This window comes from Myxine glutinosa, chromosome 13 (genome assembly GCF_964187855.1).
Source record: "Myxine glutinosa chromosome 13, kmMyxGlut1.1, whole genome shotgun sequence".
NCBI classification, from domain to species: Eukaryota; Metazoa; Chordata; class Myxini; order Myxiniformes; family Myxinidae; genus Myxine; species Myxine glutinosa.
The window spans coordinates 60,550,330-60,572,857 of record NC_136273.1 but is presented as its reverse complement, the minus strand read 5'-3'; the positions used below and the strand labels follow the sequence as shown (position 1 = coordinate 60,572,857).

Sequence of the window (22,528 nt, the reverse complement as noted above, 5' to 3'; positions counted from 1 at the left end):
TTGCCATCACTACTCTGATCAACCACTTTCACTTTCCCTCTTCTCGCGAGAAGAGGCGAGATCAACCACTTTCACTTTCCCTTTCACTTTCCCTCCCCTCTTCTCGCGAGATCACGGCTCGTGATCACGATCACGCCTCTTCTCGCGAGAAAGTGGCGAGATCAACCACTTTCACTTTCCCTTTCACTTTCCCTACCCTCTTCTCGCGAGATCACGGCGAGGTCACGTCTTTTCGAAGCTGTTCCATGCGCTCACGCTTTCGAAGCTAAGTGATCTTTCACAATTGTGTTTTTGTTGAGACTGTATCTATCTTTCGGTGTATGTACCTATAGCGTATCTTTTGGAAAATTTTCGGTGCTAATTTTTCGTACATGTATACACAATCGTCGGTGAATGCGTATCGAGTATTCTGAGGCCTAGTTCTCGTAGGCTTAGGTTACCGTACCGTCTCCGACCTTGTGGTTTTGTTTTTCTCTCAGCGATTCGTCGAATGCGCTGCAATTATTTTCGTTGTCTGTTTCGTCCCAGTCGTTCACCCCATACCTCCTTGTTTAATATCTCTCAAAAAAAAAAACCCAAAAAAATATTTCCTTCTCAGGGCTTATTCGTTTATTTGTTCGTTCGTTCTTCGTTCACGTTGTTCGCGATTACGTGGTTAGAAATGTATAATCTCTCCCCTGAACAACTATTTTCTCTCATATATTATAACACCCTTTTCTTCTTTTCCTACAAAAGGATGCTTTCGTCTGGCTCACCAAATCTATTCATTCCAAAAAATATATATAATACCATCTCTTACAGTTCCTCCTTTCTACATTCCCTAAATTATCCAGAACTCCACCCCTCCTACAGCATCCTCAAACGTATTTTTGACTCGAAGGTCTCAAACTCATTTTGCAAAAAATGTTCGTTTCCCATGAATCGTACACTTTTCAAAATCCAATCTCACCCCTCCCCTCCTAAACTCCCCCCACACCCCTCCCCTCCAAGACTCTCCCTCGCTCCTCCCCTCCTAGACTCCCCTCTCACCCCTCCTCCTCAAAGCATCCTCCCTGCTTCTTCCCCCTTCCAACTTTCACCTTCATCTCCCTCAACCTTCTGCCTCGCTCTTCCCCCTCCTCAAATAACACCTCACTGTGCCTCACCCAATCTCCATCAAACCTTTTGTCCGCCCCATTCTTCCCTTTCTCCAAGCTATTCTGAAATCTCTGAAATCTCTGACACACCTTCAACAGCTCTCCCTACCTCTTCCTCCTCTTCCACATCTTACCCTACCCCTCCCCCCCCCCCCCTTGTTCTGTACCCGAGGCTCCCCCTTCCTCTTCATTAACGGTATGGACCTCAAACATCCGGGGCCTTCGCTCAAACTTGACTGATCTCTCCATACAGGTTGCTTCTGACAAACCAGATGTGATCTGCTTAACAGAAACTTTCCTCCTTCATGATGTCTCTGATGCCTTGGTATCTCTCCCAGGTTACTCCCTCCTCCGGTATGATAGACCTGAGCCTCGTCCTGGAGGTGGGGTTGCTATCTTTATAAAAAACTCTCTTCCTCATTCGCCCTCCACTGCCCTCTCTCCACCTCACCCCCAGGAATACCTTTGGCTACGGCTTCCCCTTCGCTCCCACCTTTTGTTCATATGTGTGTTGTACCGTCCACCAAACAGTGATGACTCCATCTACATCTCGCTGTCTGATAATATGGACCAACTTCTATCTACCCATCCCAACTCTCTCTTCCTCATATGTGGTGATTTCAATTGTCACCATGCCAGTTGGCTGGGTGTGGGTACCTCTCTCACCAGCCATGGCTCTTCAGCAAAGGACTTCTGCGACTCACTGGGACTGACACAATCTGTCAATTTCCCGACCCGGATCTCAGTCAACGGAGCATCTTCTCTTCTGGATTTGGTTATGACTAACTTCCCTGAAAATGTCTGCTGCTCTTCTTCTGCTCCAATCGGCTCATCTGATCATGTGCTTGTCAAAGTGGACATCTCTCTGACCATTCTCAGAGAGCCTCCTCAGCGTCGACGAGTCTGGCATTTCACTCAGGCCAACTGGCACGGTCTTCAAGCAGCCATCAATCATCTGGACTGGTCTCCCATCTCGACCGCCTCTGACATCAACTCATCCTGGGAATTCTTTCAAAGTAAATTGCTCTCTCTCATGCACAGATTTATCCCATCTCGTCTTCAGTTGTCATACCCTTCCTCCCGTTCATGGTACACGGAATCTTGTGGTGAGGCTGTTGCCCTGAAACAACTTGCTTTCGTCTCCTGGAAAGCAAATCCAACGGAAGGAAATCTCATTTCCTTTCACAAAGCCCGAAACAAGTGTGTGTCCACCCTCAGGAGAGCCAGGAAACAATATCTCACCGTTCTCAAGACCGAACTCTCTTATCTGTCTCCCTCTTCCAAATCCTGGTGGCGTCTGGTCAAATCTGTTTCTGGTGTTTGTTCCCCCTCCATCCCCTCCCTCACCTCAAACGGCTTAACGGCTGACTCCGCACATGAAAAAGCTGAATGCCTCAACTCTGTGTTTGCCTCTAAATCTTGTGTCCCAAACCCATCCCTCTCTGTACCCACCGTACCCAGTCATACCCAGCTGCTCCTGGACTCTGTGTCCTTTCCTCCTGAAAAGGTGGAAAAGTTTCTGTCAACCCTCGACTCTGATTCTGCAACTGGTCCTGACAGCATCAGCCCACGGGTCCTAAAATCATGTTCTTCCGCTCTTTCACTCCCTCTTTCTGTTCTCTTCACCCTCTCTTTTGCTCAAGGTCATCTGCCATCTGCTTGGAAATCAGCCAACATCACCGCTTTGCACAAAAAAGGTGCAAAAACAGATCCTAGCAACTACAGACCAATCAGCCTTCTCCCAATTATCAGCAAAGTCATGGAATCCATCATTGCTTCAGATATGAAATCTTTCCTCTTCTCCAATGGCTTGATCTCTGATCATCAATTTGGTTTCAGACCTGGTCACTCTACTCTGGACATGCTGCTTCTGCTTTCTCAACAATGGATGGAGGTCCTCAACGCCAAACAGGAAATTAGAGCTGTCTCCCTTGACATTTCACGTGCCTTCGATACGGTCTGGCACCCCGCTCTGCTCACCAAACTCTCCTCCTTTGGTATCCATGGAAATCGCCGCGCATGGCTGGCGGACTTCTTCTCTGGTCGTAGTCAACGTGTGGCCCTGAATGGGTTTCTCTCATCTCCTCTTCCTGTTCAGGCTGGAGCTCCCCAAGGTCGTGTTCTGGGCCCTGTGCTTTTTCTGGTCTTCATCAATGATCTCTCTGACTCTCTTGAAAATCCTCTCTATCTCTTTGCTGACGACTCTACTCTCTGTCGCTCCATTCCTCATCCCTCAGATCGGCAGTCTGCAGCCTCCTCACTCTCTGCAGACCTGGACAAAATCACAGACTGGGCAAACAAATGGAACATGTCTTTCAATCCTGATAAAGCTCACACTCTTACGATGTCTCTCCGAAAAGACCGACTGGAAAACCCTCCCATCCACTTTCTGAATAATCCTCTCCAAGAAGTTCTGTCACTCAAGCTTTTGGGTCTCAGTATTTGCCATGATCTTTCCTGGGAAAACCACATTTCAAATCTGGCCTCCAAAGCCAGTCGCCGACTGGGCATCCTCCGTCGTGTGAAGTCCTTCCTTGGCACACCTGAGCTCCTCACCACATACAAGGCTTTCATCCGCAGCTCTATGGAATACTGCTCTCCCCTCTGGTCTGGTGCTCCTGCCTCACACCTAGCTCGTCTTCACGCTGTTGAAACCAAAGCGTTCAGAATCATTGGAATCTCCCGCGATGAAGCTAACTCCAAGGGCCTTTCACTCACTCAGCACAGGCAGGTTAGTTGTCTTTCCGTCTTCTACCGACTCCTCTCTGGCCTTGCCCCCCCAGCTCTCTCTGGGCTCTGTCCCCCAAATATTCCTACAGGTCGCACAAGATCTGTCTGCAACCCTCTTATGGTTAAACTGCCAAAATCAAGACTTTCTGCTCAACTTCACTCCTTCATTCCTCTTTTCTCCCGCCTCTGGAATAAACTCCCTCACTCTCTTCAATCCCACTCCACCCTCCAGGTCTTTAAAACAGCTGTTCACCACCATCTCTTATCCTCCCCCATCCAAAACCTTGATCTTTTCTACCCCCGCTAATTTCGGTCCCCTTGTGTTTTATACCTCTCCCCCCCTTCCCACGCCTCCTGCCCCCAAGCCCTCTCCCTCCCACACTTCTCCCTGCTCTCAAATGTTGTGGTTTGTGTGCTTCCCCTCCTCTCCCCATCTTGTCTTCCGCTCCCTCTTTTTGTGTGTTTTGTTTGTCTGGTTGATTTGTTTGTGAAATAAATGTTAGCTCTTTCACGAGCCTCGATTCAGTATACAACAACAAAAAAAAAAAAAAAAAAAAAAAATAAAAACATTCCTCCACTCCTAACTTCCTTAATCCCCATGATTTCATGGTTTCAATACAACCTCAAATAATCTCAATAATATTCACATCCGGACTTTGAGCTGATCAAGCCGTGGTTGTGAGTGTTCCTTCACCTTCTTGAAGGTGAAGTATTCTCAGATTTGCTGTATTCTCAGGATCAGTCTTGCTGGATGACCTCCGTTCAATGAGTCGTATTTATGAGCGAATACATGATGGATCATAATCTGCATGTACTAGGCAGGGTGCAGTCAAATGTGTGTAGATCACCAACGCTCTTGGCTGAGACTCACTCCTAAACTTGTATTGATCTGCCACCACGCTTCACATCGATGTGGTACATTGACTATAATACAAATCTTTCTACCGTCAAACAAACTGTCATTGAATGTTGCCAAACAATTCGACCTTGGATTCATCTGTAAGACATACACATCTCCAGCTTGACTCATCTGAATACTTGTGGTCCAATCCGGTTTAGTTACCTCTTTCAGCAGCAGTTTGAACAGGTGCACCTCCAAAAACACCAGTTCACATTCATTAGTATCTTACTGTTCTCAAGACAACGTATACAGGGTTTTTTTTTTGTTTTTTTTTTCTATTTCAAAGAAATAACGGGTAACTAAATAGATAGGGACTTTATAAACACCCTGTATACCTGTATTTAATAGGTCATTAACAAGAGCTGGGACTGTCATTTGCCATGAAAAGAACACACCCACAGATACTCAACATCCTTTTGGAGCATTTCAGATTTATACCTCAACCACCTCTGTGTATTATTAACAGTGCCAATTGTATTCAACATTTTCAGCCTTGCATCAAGCTCCCTACTGAGACTAGCTGCACTTTTTCAAATGGAGTACACTTTACCAGCTAAAAAAAAGTTGATTTCTACAAACTCATCATAAAGAATATTAGTGCTGCGAACCATTACTAGATTTGCATTATTAGCAGGTGTATTACGAATATCTGCACATCCAAAGGCTACACACACACACACACACACACACACACACACACACACACACACACACACACACACACACACACACACACACACACACACACACACACACACACACACACACACACACACACACACACACACATACACACCTCTTACAAGAACCAACTGTCTCTTTATACACAAAAATAAAATGTAAATACTTCTGCTATGGAACCATTTGGGTCGAGTGGGAAATGGTTTGTGAGCTTGTATCTTACATGTTGGAGGGACTACATTGCAGAATGTGAGAGTGAGAGGGCGCAAGAGTGAATATGTAAAAGAGTGTGTGAGAGGGAGTGTGGGGGAGAATGTGTGAGAGAGAGCGTGCCAGAGAGAGTGTGTGAAAAAGAGTGTGTGAGAGAGAGTGTGTGTGAGAAAGTTTGCGTGAGAAAGTGTGCAAGAAAAAGTGATAGAGTGTGTGTGAGAGTGTGAAAGAGAGTGTGGGAGAGCGTGTGTGTGAGAAAAAGTGTGCGAGAAAGTGTGAAAGAAAGAAATAAAGTGAGAGAGAGAGAGTGTGTGGGAGTGTGTGAGAGTGTGCAAGAGAGTGTAAGAGTGTGAGAGAGTGAAAGAGAGTGTGAGAGAGAGAGAGTGCTCAAAAAGAAAGAGAGAGAATGCGCGAGTCGGAGTGTGAGAGTGAGAGAGAGAGTGAGAGTGCTCAAAAGAGAAAGAGAAAGAATGTGTGAGTGAGAGTGTGAGAGTGTGTATGTGAGAGAGTGTATTCAAATTGGAGGAAAAAAGGTAGGGGGAATACCTGAGAGATGTATCCTGGTGGTACATGTATTGGTGGAATGGATCCATTAGTCGATACCATGGGCACATGGGCAGGACCTGCAAGATATATACATATATAATATATACCTGTACTGTATATGTATATACACATGCAAACATATGACAGATCCACCGATACACCTTCAGAAAACATTTCAAATCAAATGGTTTAAGTCATCTTTACACTTTCAAACAAGTTCCATCCAGTTACAATTACAACAGCCAAATTCCTCACTCCTCCATGGACATTCATGTTATTCAATAATCATAATAAATGTAAATTTTGAGAAGTGTCGGAACTTGCGGTTCGGGGATTCTTCCACATGATCGACTTTCGGTTCCGGTCTCTGAGCTGTAGATGTGTGGTTTTCGCCTCTGCCAACTTCCTCAAAGATGTATAAGTCCTTCCCGGTCGTTTTTGTGGCGTCTTTGCTGTCTATTTTGTTGTGTCTGTGTTTGCTGTGTGCTCCGAGCTCGGTTTTGTTTTAAAATTTGTGCCAATTTGTGAGTATTCGTCGAATTTTACGTACTGCATTATTTGAGACCTACCTTTTCCTATTTTGAGTCCACATTCGCATTTTATTGTCTTTTCTCGTGACCACCTTCAGCCCTCTTGTTTCTTCCTCAATCCCATAACCTCTCCTTCAATTCCTCCCCCCCCCCCCCCCCAATTATACCTTGTTTAGTGTCTTAAAAAAATTAAAATAATAATAATAATTTCAATTTCCTTACTTTCAAAACCTTACACCTCCTGAACCACCCTACTTCCTGTTCTCTATCATTTTTGCCGTTTTCCACTTGTCATTCCCGCAGTGATCATGAACGTCTTCATCACGCAGCTAAACTTTATTTACTCAACCTGTTGCTTTTCTCCTCTTCTGCCAAACCATCAAAAATATTTTATTTTAGCGGTTGCCGAAGACGATAAGAAGAGGCCATTTCGTTGGGTACAAAAGGTAGTTTATTGTACAGAAATCCCCAGCAACTGCTCACGAACGGAAGTCGTAACGGCTTATATAAAACCAAGAACCCTCTTCGGAGGGCGTGGCTCCAACAGCCGCGCGTGCGTCACGACGACACAACCAAACGCCCGTGTGCGTGGGTTAGAACAAACCCATCGTAATGGTAACCGTCACATGCGGATAAGTGAATAAGGTAACCGCGACATGCGCCCCCCCCAGAAGGCACGCCACAGGCGTGTACGTAGTTCGCGGGTGGAACAGAGCCGGGCCGCGGGTGGAACCGAGCCGGGCCGCGGGTGGAACAGAGCCAGGCCGCGGGTGGAACAGAGCCGGGCCGCGGGTGCTGAGCAGCGGTAGCAGTTGTAGGTGCAGCAGTAGGAATTGCGGGAGTGGCGAGCAGCAGCATCAGCCTCGGGATCCGTCGTAGGAGCAGTAGTAGGAGTTGCGGGAGTGGTGGGCGGGGCGTGGCGGCGCCCACGAGGTGTGCAGCAGCATCAGCCTCGGGATCCGCCGTAGGAGCAGTAGTAGGAGTGGCGAGCAGCAGTACTCGGCCTGTGTGCACGGAGGCGACGAAGTAGCAGTACTCGGCCTGTGTGCGCGAAGGCGACGGGCAGCAGTACTCGGCCTGTGTGCGCGGAGGCGACGAGCAGCGGTGCTCGGCCTGTGTGCGCGAAGGCGACGAAGTAGCCGTGCCCGGCCTGTGAGTGCGGAGGCGACGAAGTAGCAGTACTCGGCCTGTGTGCGCGAAGGCGACGAAGTAGCCGTGCCGCCAACGCCCCGTAACGGCTTCCTTCGGAGGGTCCCGGAGCTGGTTCGCCCCTCCAGTGTGGAAGAAATTGTGGTCGCAATCCTGCCGTGTTCATTCGGCCCCCGAATACGTTCGGGGGCAACGGGGTCACCAGTTTAGCAGTTGCCGAAGACGATAAGAAGAGGCCATTTCGTTGGGTACAAAAGGTAATTTATTGTACAGAAATCCCCAGCAACTGCTCACGAACGGAAGTCGTAACGGCTTATATAAAACCAAGAACCCTCTTCGGAGGGCGTGGCTCCAACAGCCGCGCGTGCGTCACGACGACACAACCAAACGCCCGTGTGCATGGGTTAGAACAAACCCATCGTAATGGTAACCGTCACATGCGGATGAGTGAATAAGGTAACCGCGACATGTGCATAAGGTAACCACTACATTATAATAATTGAAAAAAGGTAATTACTCCCACCGTACCAACCATCGACTTATATACACAACTAGCCCAGATGTTATTCACGGTGTCTTTATAATGTGCAACCTTCCTCTTTATCCCGTGTTGAATTCTCCAATCTACTACAGTTCACTCTTCCTCTTCCTCTTCAAAATTTTGCTTTCAAATAAATCCTTCTATCATAACAACACGTTCTTCCTTTCTACATTCTCCACACTCAACTTCATTTCACCCCTCACCAAACGTTTTCAAACATATCTCTGACTTGAAAATCTCAAGAAATCCAGTTTGTAATAGATGTTCGATTTTCGTTAATCGTTCAAAACTTTCAAAACTTCCTCCCCAATCCTCCCCTTCAAAACTCCCCCCTCACTCCTCCTCTTCAAATCTCCCCCCTCACTCCTCCTCTTCAAATCTCCTCCTCACTCCTCCTTTTCAAATCTCTCCCCTCACTCCTCCTTTTCAAAACTCTCCCCTCACTCCTCTTCAAATCTCCCCCTCACTCCTCCTCTTCAAATCTCCCCCTCACTCCTCCTCTTCAAATCTACCCCCTCACTTCTCCCCTTTAAATCACCCCTCACTCCCTCCTTTTCAAAACTGTCCCCTCACCCAACACTTACAAAACCCCCCGTCACCTCTGCCTTTCAAATCTCGCCTCTCACCCCTCCAGCTCAAAGTTTGCTCTTAACTCACCACAAAGCTGCCTCCTACCTCTCTCTTCCAACTCATTCCTCCACCTCCCTCCAATCTTCGACTTCCCTCTGTCGTCATCTCCCCACCCCTCATGTTACTCCTCACTGTGCCTCATCCCATCACCACCTAACCTTTGCCCTCCTTCTTCACATTCTGCCCTCTCTCCTTGCTCTTCTGGAATCTCCGACACACTGTAAACTGTTTTCCCTACCTCCTCTTCCCCTCCCTCATCTTACCTTCTCCCGCCCCTCCCCTCTCTCTTGTACCTGATGCTCCCCTCCTTCTTCCTTAATGCTATTGACCTCAAACATCCGGGGCCTTCACTCAAACATGACCGATCTCTCCATACAGGTTGCTTCTCACAAAACCGACTTGATCAGCTTAACAGAAACTTTCCTCCTTCAAGATGTCTCTGATTCCTTAATAACTTTTCCTGGTTACTCTCTCTTCTGGTATGATAGACCAGAGCCACGTCCTGGTGGTGGGTTTGCTATCTTTATCAAAAACTCTCTTCCTCACTCTCCTTGCACTGCCCTCTCTCCACCTCACCCCCAGGAGTACCTCTGTCTGTGGCTTCCTCTCCATTTCCACCTTTTGTTTATATGTGTGTTGTACCGTCCACCAAACAGTGATGACTCCATTTACATCTCGCTGTCTGACAAGAATGGACCAACTTCTATCCACTCATCCCAACTCTCTCTTCCTCACATGTGGCGATTTCAATTGTCATCATGCCAGCTGGCTGGGGGTGGGTACTTCTCTCAGCAGCCACCGCATCTCTGCAAAGGACTTCTGCGACCAACTGGGACTGACACAATCTGTCAATCTTGAGAGAGCCTCCTCAGCGTCGACGAGTCTGTCATTTCACTCAGGCCAACTGGCACGGTCTTCAAGCAGCCATCAATCACCTAGACTGGTCTCCCATCTCTACTGCCTCTGACATTAACTCTTCTTGGGAATTCTTCCAAAGTAAACAGCTCTCTCTCATGCACAGATTTATCCCATCTCGTCTTCAGTTGTCATACCCTTCCTCCCGTCCATGGTACACTGAATCTTGTGGTGAGGCAGTTGCACTAAAACAACTTGCTTTTGCCTCATGAAAGGCAAATCCAATTGAAGGCAATCGCAGTTCCTTCCGCAAAGCTCGGAGCAAGTGTTACGGATTTATGTGAATTGATGTGAATTACTATTCAGGTCTTTGCTTATTAATGTGTAGTCGATTAAAGGTTGTTGTGATTAAAGGGTCAGGAGCCCTTCTGGGGAAAAGGAGACCGGAAACGGAAGAAGAAAAGACACGAGGTCCGGGAGAGGCGGCGATCTTCTTCCTCTTCCTCGCCGAGCTCCGACGTGAGCGGTATCGATATTGAGCAGCGTGGGGGGACGCTGCGTTTGAAAGCCCGTCTGGTGAAAGGAGTTACCTGCGCGGGGTAATTACCCCTTTACACGTCAAGTTGCCGTGGGTTCGTGCACGGAACCAAGCGTCCGGCACAGTTCGCTTCACCGTCTACAAGGACGCGTACGGGTCGCACCTTGGGCCTCGCGCGCTGGGCAAGCCGCGCGTTGCTTTGCCCACTTTGCTTGGCAAGGAGGGGTGCGCTGCAGCCGTTGTTCCCGGTACGTGACGTGCACGTTTGGGAGCACGTCAGCCAGGGGTTCGTTCAACCGCCCGTGTGCGGAGAAGCCGACCTACACCTTGGTCTGGAGGGGCCCAGAGACATTGTGAGGGACAGTGACCAAAAGGGGTCGTGAGTGGGGAAAGGGGACACATATATAAGATGGCCATCTTTGTAATATTGATTGTTGATTGTTGATGGTTGTTGATTGCTCGGGGAATATATCATTGATTATTCCGGATCCTTGGTGTGGGGTTTCTTATTGACTGGAATTCATATTGATTGCGTTACGAAAGCGCATAAATAATCGATCTTTCTGGCGGAGTTCCTCTCACGGTCCGGGGGTCACCGAGACCAGGTAGTCACCGGGAGGACCACGTAACAGAATTGGGGGCTCGTCCAAATTACGATTTGCGGATTCGCAATTGGGTCTACGTCCGGGATCTAAAATTGTATAAAATAATAAAATAATATTTTTATTAATTAAAATTTATTAATTAAGTATTAATTGGTAAATTTTTGGGAAATTGGGGGTAAAGTCTTGGGTGAAGGTTAACAGGTGTTAACGATAGGCACCATGGCGTTTGTGGCACAGAACTTTGCGGTAACCCCGAGTGAGGCACAGTTCCGAGAGTTACTAAAGTCGGACCTCTTGAAATTGGCCAAACATTTTAACTTGGAGATCCGAACTAATTTGAGGAAGGCAGAGTTGCAGACCACGGTGATACAATCTATGGTGGGATTAGGAACATGGGACGAGTTAGCCTGGGAGTGGCTACCCGAAGAACCAGAAGACGTTGAGCTCCGGAAACTGGAGTTGCAATTACGGAGCCAGGAACGGATCAAAGAAGAAGAAAGGAAAGCAGAAAAGGAAAGAGCAGAAGAGGAAAGGAAAGCAGAAGAGAGGAGAGAAGAGAAACAAGCAGAGGAAAGGAGAGTGGAACGAGAACTCCAGGAAAGGTTAAAAGAAGAAGAAAGGAAAGCAGAAAAGGAAAGAGCAGAAGAAGAAAGGAAAGCAGAAAAGGAAAGAGCAGAAGAAGAAAGGAAAGCAGAAGAGAGGAGAGAAGAGAAACAAGCAGAGGAAAGGAGAGTGGAACGAGAACTCCAGGAAAGGTTAGAAGGGAGAAAAGCAGAGGAGAGGAGAGCTGCCAAGGAACTCGAAGCAGAGGAGAGAAAAGCCGAAAGGGAGTTGAAGGAACGTGATCTGGCGCTTCAGCAAGAGATTAAATTCAAGGAGCTGGATTTAATGAGAGAACGGGGAGAGGTACCACCCTTGCTGACGGGGTCGAAACCTAGCCAGAACACCTGGGAGGTGGGCAGACATGTGAGGCTGGTTCCACCCTTCAGTGAAAAGGAAGTCACTCAATTTTTTCCACACTTTGAGAAAGTGGCTCGACAGTTAAACTGGCCGGAGGAGGCCTGGACCATACTAGTGCAAAGTGTGCTGGTGGGTAAAGCTCAAGAGATTTATTCGGCGCTACCAATGGACCAATGTGCAGATTATGAGGTATTGAAGAAGCACATCCTCAAAGCCTATGAGTTGGTTCCGGAAGCTTACCGGCAAAAATTCAGGAATGCCAGGAAGAGGGAGAGTGAGACCCAAGTGGAGTTTGCTAGAGTGAAAGAAAATATGTTTGATCGGTGGTGTGAGTCAAAAGGAGTCGGGAACGACTTCGAAGCATTGCGTGACCTGATGCTGGTGGAGGAATTTCAACAGTGTGTCCACGAGGATATCAAAGTGTACCTGCAGGAAAAGAAAGTACCGAAGTTGTGGGACGCAGCCACCATGGCAGATGATTATGCCTTAACACACCGGATAGGGGTCCACGAACCTAACTCCTCGCCTAGATCTCCGCAGGGGAGGTGTGGAACAGCAGGTGCGGAGAACGACAATACATGGCGGCGGCCTCGAGATGATTATGGGGACAACGCTGATACCCGAACTGTTCGAAATCAGGGGGCTACGGGCCCAAGACAAACTTATTTTTTGGGGGGCCCGAGGCAGACCACGAGTTTTTCCTCCGGGCCGACTTGCGCCTTTTGCAAAAAACCTGGACACTTGATGTCCAGTTGTTACCTCATGAAAAGGGAAAACCCAGAGCGGAGTCCGACTATTACCACTCCGAATGCGATGGCAAGCGTAAGAAATCGCCCACAGAAGAGTTACCAACCATTTATTTATGAGGGGTTGGTCTCACTCAAGGGAGACTTGACTAACCCAAGACCGGTTAGGGTTTTGAGGGACACAGGAGCCCATCAATCCTTAATGCTTGAAGGCATTTTGCCATTGTCAAAGAGTACCGCAACTGGTGATAGTGTTCGGTTACAAGGGATCGGTGGCTGTGTTAGTGCCCCACTTCATGTCATCCATTTGGAATCCGATTTGGTGTCAGGACCGGTCACCGTAGGTTTACAAGCCACGCTTCCTGTAGAGGGAGTATCTGTGATTATCGGGAATGATTTGGCCGGGGGGCAAATTTATGGTAACCCGAGGGTGGGTAAAGAGCCCCGCAGGGGAAATAACACCACCCCCGCTCGGGATGGCGACAAAAGTTCCAAGTTATTTGTAGGGGGACTGAACTTCAACACAGAGGAAGAAGTTCTGACCTCTGTCTTCAACAGATATGGGCCGCTGGTGGAAGTGCGGGTGGTAAAAGACAGGGAAACACAACGGTCAAGAGGGTTCGGCTTTGTCACGTTTGCAAGCACAAGAGACGCCAGAGAGGCAGAGAAGAATTGGAATGGTAAGGATTTGGAGGGTCGGACCATAACAGTAGGGAAGGCATTTCGTAGGCGTCGAGAGGTCTACAGAAGAGGACAACTTGGCAGTAGTTTTGGGGTTGGCAGCAGCCGATATTACTATGGAGGCTCCCAGAGTTACGGCACCTCCCGAAAGAATTAACGTCAGAGCACTGGCCGAGAAGGAGACCGCCAGTCAGGTAACGGCTGGGACGAGGGGTCCCACCGTAACTGTTAGGAGTCTGGAGAAGTTGAAGCACTATATACGGGGGAGCCGCCGAGCCGGGGCTCCTACACGGACTAACCGTGAACGCCACGTTCTTAAAGGCGTCCAGGTAGTGAACTTTCCTGCACGGACTAACCGTGAACTCCACGTTCTTAAAGGCGTCCATGTAATGAACTTTCCTCCCCGGACTAACCGTGAACTCCACATTCCTTAAGGCGTCCATGTAGGGAATACTCAGCTGGGCCTCCCGAAAAAGTGCTATCGAGAGGTTTAAATTTGGGGGCTTTGGTCACCACCTCTTAACCGTCATTCAAGAGAAACTAGAAGTGGTTGACGCTTAGTCCAGAGGGAATTAATCTAGGGGATTGTGTGAAATGTTGTTGCTTTATTTTTAAGTGATAACTGTGCCTGGGGGGAACTGATGATTTGGGGGGGGGGGGGGGTGAGTTATCTGGTTTGTTTATCCAAGTTGGCCGGCAAAGAAAGTTTTCGCTGGGTTCAAACTTTCTTTCTTGAAGGGGGGGAGTGTTACGGATTTATGTGAATTGATGTGAATTACTATTCAGGTCTTTGCTTATTAATGTGTAGTCGATTAAAGGTTGTTGTGATTAAAGGGTCAGGAGCCCTTCTGGGGAAAAGGAGACCGAAAACGGAAGAAGAAAAGACACGAGGTCCGGAAGAGGCGGCGATCTTCTTCCTTTTCCTCGCCGAGCTCCGACGTGAGCGGTATCAATATTGAGCAGCGTGGGGGGACGCTGCGTTTGAAAGCCCGTCTGGCGAAAGGAGTTACCTGCGCGGGGTAATTACCCCTTTACACGTCAAGTTGCCGTGGGTTCGTGCACGGAACCAAGCGTCCGGCACAGTTCGCCTCACCGTCTACAAGGACGCGTACGGGTCGCACCTTGGGCTTTGCGCGCTGGGCAAGCCGTGCGTTGCTTTGCCCGCTTTGCTTGGCAAGGAGGGGTGCGCTGCAGCCGTTGTTCCCGGTACGTGACGTGCACGTTTGGGAGCACGTCAGCCAGGGGTTCGTTCAACCGCCCGTGTGCGGAGAAGCCGACCTACACCTTGGTCTGGAGGGGCCCAGAGACATTGTGAGGGACAGTGACCAAAAGGGGTCGTGAGTGGGGAAAGGGGACACATATATAAGATGGCCATCTTTGTAATATTGATTGCTGATTGTTGATGGTTCTTGATTGCTTGGGGAATATATCATTGATTATTCCGGATCCTTGGTGTGGGGTTTCTTATTGACTGGAATTCATATTGATTGCGTTACGAAAGCGCATAAATAATAGATCTTTCTGGCGGAGTTCCTCTCACGGTCCGGGGGTCACCGAGACCAGGTAGTCACTGGGAGGACCACGTAACACAAGTGTGTGTCTATCCTCAGGAGAGCCAGGAAACAATATCTCTCCACTCTCAAGACTGAACTCTCAAACCTGTCTCCATCCTCCAAATCCTGGTGGCGTCTGTGCAAATTTGTTTCTGGTGTTTGTTCCCCCTCCATCCCCTCCCTTACCTCAAACGGCTACACAGCTGACACTGCCCATGAAAAAGCCTCAACTCTGTATTTGCTTCAAATTATTGTGTCCCAAAGCCATCTCTCTATACCCACCTTACCCACCCAGCTACTCCTGGACTCGATGTCCTTCTCTCCCAACAAGGTGTAGATGTAGCTGACAAACCTCGACTCCGATTCTGAAACGGGACCAGACAGCATCAGCCCAAGGGTCCTAAAATCCTGCTCTGCCGCTCTATTACGTCCACTCTCTGTTCTCTGCGCCCTCTCTTTTGCTCAAGGTCATCTGCCATCTGCTTGGAAAACAGCGAACATTACCTCTTTACACAAAAAAGGTGCAAAAACAGATCCTTGCAACTACAAACCAATCAGCCCGCTCCCAATCATCAGCAAGGTCATAGAATCCATTAATCACTTCTGATATTAAATCGTTCCTCTTCTCCAATGGCTTGATCTCAGATCATCAATTTGGTTTCAGACCAGGCCACTCTACTCTGGACATGCTGCTTCTGCTGTCTCAACAATGGATAGAGACCCTCAATGCCAAACAGGAAATCAGAGCTGTCTCCCTTGACATATCTCGTGCCTTCGATGCGTTCTGGCACTCCGCGCCCTGCACACCAAACTCTCCTCTTATGGAATCCATGGAAATCTCCACGAATGGTTTGCGGACTTCCTCTCCTATCGTAGTCACCGTGTGGCTCCAAATGGAATTCCCTCATCTCCTCTTCCTATCTAGGCTGGGGTTCCTCAAGGCAGTGTTCTGGGCCCTGTGCTTTTCCTCGTCTTCGTTAATGATATCTCCGACTCTGGATAATCCTCTCTATGTTTTTGCTAATGACTCCACTCTCTGCCGCTCTATATCTCAACCCTCAGATCAGCAGGCAGCAGCCTCTGCACTCTCTGCAGACCTGGATAACATCACAAACTGGTCAAACAAGTGGAACATGTCTTTCAATCCTGACAAATCTCACACTCTCACTGTGTCTCTCCAAAAAGACCGCCGAGAAAACTCTCCTATCTACTTTCTCAACAATCCTCTTGAAGAAGTTCTGTCACTTAAGCTTTTGGGTCTCACTATCTGCCATGACCTTTCCTGGGAAAACCACATTTCCAAGCTGGCCTCCAAAGCCAGTCGCTGACTGGGCATCCTCCATTGTGCGAAGTCCTTCCTTGGCAATACTGAACTCCTCACCACATACAAGCTTTAATCCACAGATTGATGGAATACTGTTCTCCCCTCTGGGATGGTGCTCCTGCCTCACACCTAGCTCGTCTTCACGCTGTTGAAACCAAAGCTTTCTTAATCATTGGAATCTCCCGCGATGAAGCTAACTCCGAGGGACTTTCACTCACTCACCGCAGGCAGGTTGGTGGTCTTTCTGTCTTATACCGACTCCTCTCCAGCCTAGCTCCCCCTGCTCTGTCTGTGCTCTGTCTCCCATATATTCCTGCAGGATGCACAAGATCTGCCAGCAACCCTCTTCTGGTGAAACTTCCAAAACAAGACTCTGCTCACCTTCACTCCTTTTTCATTCCTCTTTTTTCCCACCTATGGAACAAACTCCCACATTCTCTTCAATCCCACTCCTCCCTCCAGATCTTCAAAACAGCTGTTCACCACCATCTCTTATCTTCCCTCCATCCAAAACCTTGATCTTTTCTACCCTCGTTAATACACCACAAATCCACCTCCTTCAAATTCCGTTTTCTCTCCTGAAAGTCCTAGTAGTGTCTATTTGTTTTATACCGTGTACCCTGCCCCAGCACTCTCCCTTCCACAGATCTCCTGATGTCCTTGTTCTGCACTGTTGTGCTTTCCTCTCTATTCCCTCTCGTCTCCGGCTCCCTTTATTATATGTTTCATGTGTGTTTCTGTTTATGTTTTTGTGTGTTTTATGTGTTAGCTCTTACATGAGCCTTGACTTTGTTTACAAAAAAGGAAATCTATATTATAAAAGGAGCCGTGTCTGTCTGTTTGTTTGTGTATCATATTATAACTTGAGAACGGATTGACGGATTTCAATAAATACAACTATGGTGGATTCGGGTAACTCTCGGGAGTATTTGTGAGGCAAAAAATTTTTTTTTTTTAATTACAAAATAAAAACATTTTGTGGGTACATGGACACGCATGTGAAAACTGCAAATGCCAACACGTGACCTGGTTATCCCTGCACGGAGAGCAGGATCCCCCAGGAAACCTTTTTTTTTTCTTCCCCCATAGATTAGCCATCACAGCAAAGATTGGCATTTCCGTCAGCGAATCGACAGGTCTTCTATTCTAGCAAATAAATAAAAGGAAATAGGTTTGAATATCTGGGTGGAAAAGTGGGGCCAGGGATGGTAAGTCAGAGGCAGAGGTGCGGAGGAGGATTCAGGTGGGTGTAAATGCATGAAGGAGGGTGGAGGGTGTAATGGCAGACAGAAAGATTTCAAGGAGATTGAAAGGAAAAGTTCTGTTGTCATGCCTAATGCTGGCTTACCTTTACAGTCTGTAGACAGTGGCACTGACAGAGAGACAACAGAGGCTCCAGGTTTGCAAGAACAACTGGGTCAGGAAGATTGTGGGAGTGAAGAGGGTGGATACAAGAAGAATGCATGAACTGAGGTAGGACATTGGTGTGCAGATGAGCTTGACAGGGAGATTAGTGAAATGCCAGCTGAGATGCACTGGACATTTGGTGCGGATGGGGGAAGAGAAAATGGCAAAGAGAGCGGATAGGTTGAGGGGAAAACGTAGGAGGAAAAGAGGTAGACCACGGTTAAGATTGGAGGATTGTGTGAAGAGGGATATCAGTAAGGTGGAGGTGGTTGGAGAGTGGAGAGAGTTGGATGTGAGGACAGAGGGGAGTGGAGGAGTATCGTGGTCAAGGCAGGGCAGGAGCTTGGTGCCATCGGACCACACCTTTATAAAGGGAAGAGGAGGAGAACAACACCAACAACTCGATTCTCTCTTCTTCATATCTTAATTGTGGCAATTTCAATTGTCACCATGCAACTTGTTTGGGGGTTGGTACCTCTCTCACCAGCCATGGCACTTCAACAAAAGACTTCTGTGACTCCATGAGATTGACTCAATCTGCAAACTTTCCAACGTGGACTTCTCACAATGGCAAATCCTCCCCTGTGGACTTGGTGATGGCGAACTTCCCAGCAAATGTACCCTGCTCTTCTTCTGCTCCAATTTGTTCATCTGATCATATGCTTGTGAGAGTCAACATTTATCTGGTAATTCTCAGAGAACAGCCTCAGCGCCGGTGAGTCTGGCAGCAGATTTGCAGGGACTGCTCAAGTAGGAATCACCATCTCACTTTAGGACTGGTCTCTCATATCTACTGCCTCTGACATTAACACAGCCTGGGAATTGTTTCACGGACACCTACTCCCTCTTATGCACAGATTCATCCCATCTCATCTTCAGTTTTCCTACCCTTCTTCCCACCCATAGAAGACTGAATCCTGTGGTGAGGCAGTTGCTCTGAAACAGCTTGCCTTCTCGCCCTGGAAAGCAAACACAACTGAAGGCAATCTCAGCTCATTCCACAAAACCCACAAGTATGTGTCCACTCTCAGGAGAGCCAGAAAACAACATCTGTCCAACCTCAACATTGAACTTTCAAACTTGTCTACCTCCTCTAAAACCTGGTGGCTCCTTCGTCAGAGGTTATGTTTTCACCCCTGTTTGTCAATCGATTTGTCTGTGAGCAGGTTATTTCAAAACGTTGTGGACGTATTCAGACAAAGCTTGGTAGACAGGTTGGGTGTTTGACAAGGACAAATGTAATTGATATTGGTGATGATCCGGATCCTAGACCTTCAAAAGTGATTTTTCACAATTGAGACCGAGCACCATTTTAGTTAGGTCTGTTTCTGGAGTGTGCTCCCTTCCATTAATTCCCTCTCTTCAAATGGCACCACAGCCGACTCCGCTTATGAGAAGGCCAAGTGCCTCAATTCTGTGTTTGCTCCTAAATCTTGCAACCCCAACCACTCGATCGCTGTACGCAGTCTACCTTGTCATACCAAACTGCTCTTGCACTCTGTGCCTTTTGCACCTGCGAAGGTGTAAAAATCTTTGATTCTGCAACTGGACCGGATGGCATCTGCTCACGTGTCCTAAAACTCTACTCTGCTGCTCTTGCACATCCACTTCCTCTGCTCTTTTAACCATATCATTTGTGCTGGGTCATCCTTCATCTGCTGGAAAATCGGCCAACATCACTGAACTACATTAAAAGGTGCACACACTGATCTACTTAATTACAGAACTATTAGTTTACTTGCAATCATCCACAAGGTCACAGAATCCATCATCACAGTTGATATCAAACCCTTTTCTCCATTGGCCTCATCTCAAATCACAAATTTGGTTTGAGACCAAGGCATTTCACCTTGGACATACTGCTTCTACTTACACGACAATGGATCATGGCCCCCCTCAATGTCAGACATGTGATTAGGGCCGTCTCTCTGGACATATCTTGTGCTTTCGATACAGTCTGGCACCCCGCCTTGCTCTCCAAACTCTCTGCCTATGGCATCCAAGGCCGACTCCACATCAAGGCAACCAAGGCCAATCTTCTATATCTCCTTGCCGATGACTCCAACCTCTGCGGTGTCATCCCTCAACCTTCAGACAGGCAGGCTGCAGCCTCTTCCCTTTCTTCAGACCTTGCCAAAATCACAAGCTGGTCAAACATTTGGAATATGTCTTTCAATCCTGACAAATGTCACACTCTCACTATCTCGCTCTGAAAGGACTGTCTGGCAAACCCTCACATCTACTTCCTTAACAATCCTCTTGAGGATGTTCAGTCACTCAAACTCCTGGGTCTCACTATCAGCCATGATCTTTCTTGGGCAAACCACATTTCAAAGTTGGCCTCCAAAGCCAGTCGCCGACTTGGCATCCTGCGTCGTATAAACTCCTTCCTTGGCAAACCGGAACTCCTGACCACCTACAAGACCGTTATCCACAGCTTAATGGAGTATGTACTGCCCTCCCCTTTGGGCTGATGCCCCTGCCACACATCTTGCTCATCTTGATGCCGTAGAAACCAAGGCCTTCGAGATTAATGGACTCTCCTGTGATGAAGCTGACTCTATGGGCCTATCACTTTGCCATTGCAGACAGGTTGGTGGTCTCTTTGTCTTCTACTGCCTCCTTTCTGTTCTGGTCTTGTATCTTCTGCTCTTTCCATGCTTTATCCCCTGCAGGTTTCAGCAGTGAGCATGCGGTCCATCATCAACCTCCTTCTGGTGAAACTCCCAAAATCCAGAATCACTGCTCACCTCCACTTGTTTGTTCCTATTTTTTCCTGCCTTTGGAACCAACTTACACATTCTCTCAATCTCGTTCTTCCCTCCAGGTTTTCAAGGAAGCTGTTCACCACCATCTCAGACCATACCAAATCCAAAACCATGATCTTTTCTACCCCCATTAGTCGACCCCACCCCACACTCCTGACCATCGACCCCGCCCATCCCCCTCCAAATTTCTACTTTTTTCTTCCCGAGAGTTTCCTTCTTTATCCATCTTGTACACTCATGCATCCTCCCCTACCCTTCATTCCTCCCCACACTCATCGTTTGTTTAAGTCTCCCTCTATTTTGCCCTTTAACCCTACTGTTGGTGTTTCCCACTGCCCTCTCCACTGTTCCTTTTACTCTGTTGAGTCTTGATCCATTCAGTGTTCAAGCTCTTCCACGAGCGTTACTCTATTTGCAAAAAAATGCGCCTCTTTGTTTGTGGGTGCTTGCTTGTGTGTTTGCTTTACATCACTCCACTCCCTAACTGTGGACAGAACAACAACAAACAACAACATGCATTTTAAGGCCATGTTCCCTGCTAGAGCGGGGGTTAGCCTTGCGGTCCCCATGACAATCTTCTCCATTTTGCCCTATTTTCTGCATCTCTCCTTGTCCTAACTGTGGACAGAACGAGCTGAAATATTCTCGTTGTACTCCAGGTATGCACAGAAAGATTTTTAGGAGTAAAAAGAAAAACATAGTCCCTGGGAGAGGAAGGATGGGGTGGGGTTCAGGGTGCGATGAGGACCCTAATCCACTCTATGTCAATGCGTATCGTATAACATCACCCAGGGGTGGAGAGAGGAGGGGCTATTACAAATCATAAACAGACAGACAGACAAATAGACAGATAAACAGGGGTGGAAACATAACCTCTGTTCACCTTCGGTGGCGGAGCTAATAAATACACCAATTCCTTCTTATTTTTTGTGTCTGTCCGTCTCTGGTCTCTGTCTCTGTCTCTGTCTCTCTGTCTCTCTCTCTCTCTCTCTGTCTCTCTCTCTGTCTCTGTCTCTCTGTGTGTGTGTGTGTGTGTGTCTCTCTCTCTCTGTCTCTCTCTCTCTCTCCCCCCCCCCCCCCCAATTAAAACGAGGAACTGCAAGCTCTCAATGGAGCATGATGATGATGATGATACCATCCTCTATCCATTGGTGCTGCTGAAACAGGTTTCTGGTACGGGTTATACTGGGTGGTCTGACATTGTCTTCCCAGCAGTCAGTCAGGACAGTAATTTGTAATTTGTTCATGGTGCTGAGGATAACTCTCCTACTCTTCGCGAAGAACACCGTGGGATCTTTAACATCCACCAACTAATGCCGGCACATGGGACACTCAGTTTAACGTCCATTTGAGGGACGGCACACACATTGATGCCTCGCCCTGCCTGTGAAATACAGATATGGCAGTTTATAGCTGGGTTGTGATTCAAACACAGGCTAGACCGCTTAGAGGTGACCTCTTAGTCTAGTAGGATATCCTGGCAGCCCCAACAAAGCACAGAATAAATAACTTTAACGCAAATGCCATGGAGGTTTTTCATCCCTTGGTGTTGAAGTACTGTATGTTGTGTCATATTACGATCAGGATGTATCGGTTGCTTGTCGCTAATCCTCATGTGTTCATCTATCAAATTATAATATCCATGTCACAAATGCTCGCAATTTAAACCCAAGGAATTTCCAGTGTAAAATAGGGCGGTGAACGTTGGAAGAAGAACTACTTTTCTCAACCGAATGTTCAGAGAGGTATGTATGCCAACAATACAAACACAATGAAGCAAGCTGCATGTACACGATTATTAAAAACAAACGAATCATAATACAGACAATAATCCATGAGATTTCTATCCAGTTGGCGTCGTCAAAACTTTCTTCACTTTAAGCTTGCTTTAGTAAATCCGCATTGTTGCGGATTGCCAGATTATATGGGTTTACGTGCATACCATGGTGTAAGGTAAGAGGGTATTTCATAATAATGTGTACATAGCTCTAAAAAGTTTTGAAATGTCCAAAAAAGAGAAGTATTAATGGTGTTTGT

At 47.5% G+C, this 22,528-nt stretch overlaps 1 protein-coding gene across 5 annotated transcripts in view; it reads right to left on the bottom strand.

Moving 5' to 3' along the window:
- The window catches only part of LOC137438373 (fibronectin type III domain-containing protein 3B), a 320,604-nt gene that overhangs the window by 188,651 nt on the left and 109,425 nt on the right, over positions 1 to 22,528 (bottom strand). For all 5 annotated transcript variants that reach the window (XM_078767595.1, XM_078767592.1, XM_078767593.1 and 2 more), the window contains one exon: positions 6,205 to 6,281. In XM_078767595.1, the coding sequence (XP_078623721.1) occupies positions 6,205 to 6,281 (77 nt within the window). The remainder of the gene's footprint in view (positions 1 to 6,204; positions 6,282 to 22,528) is intronic.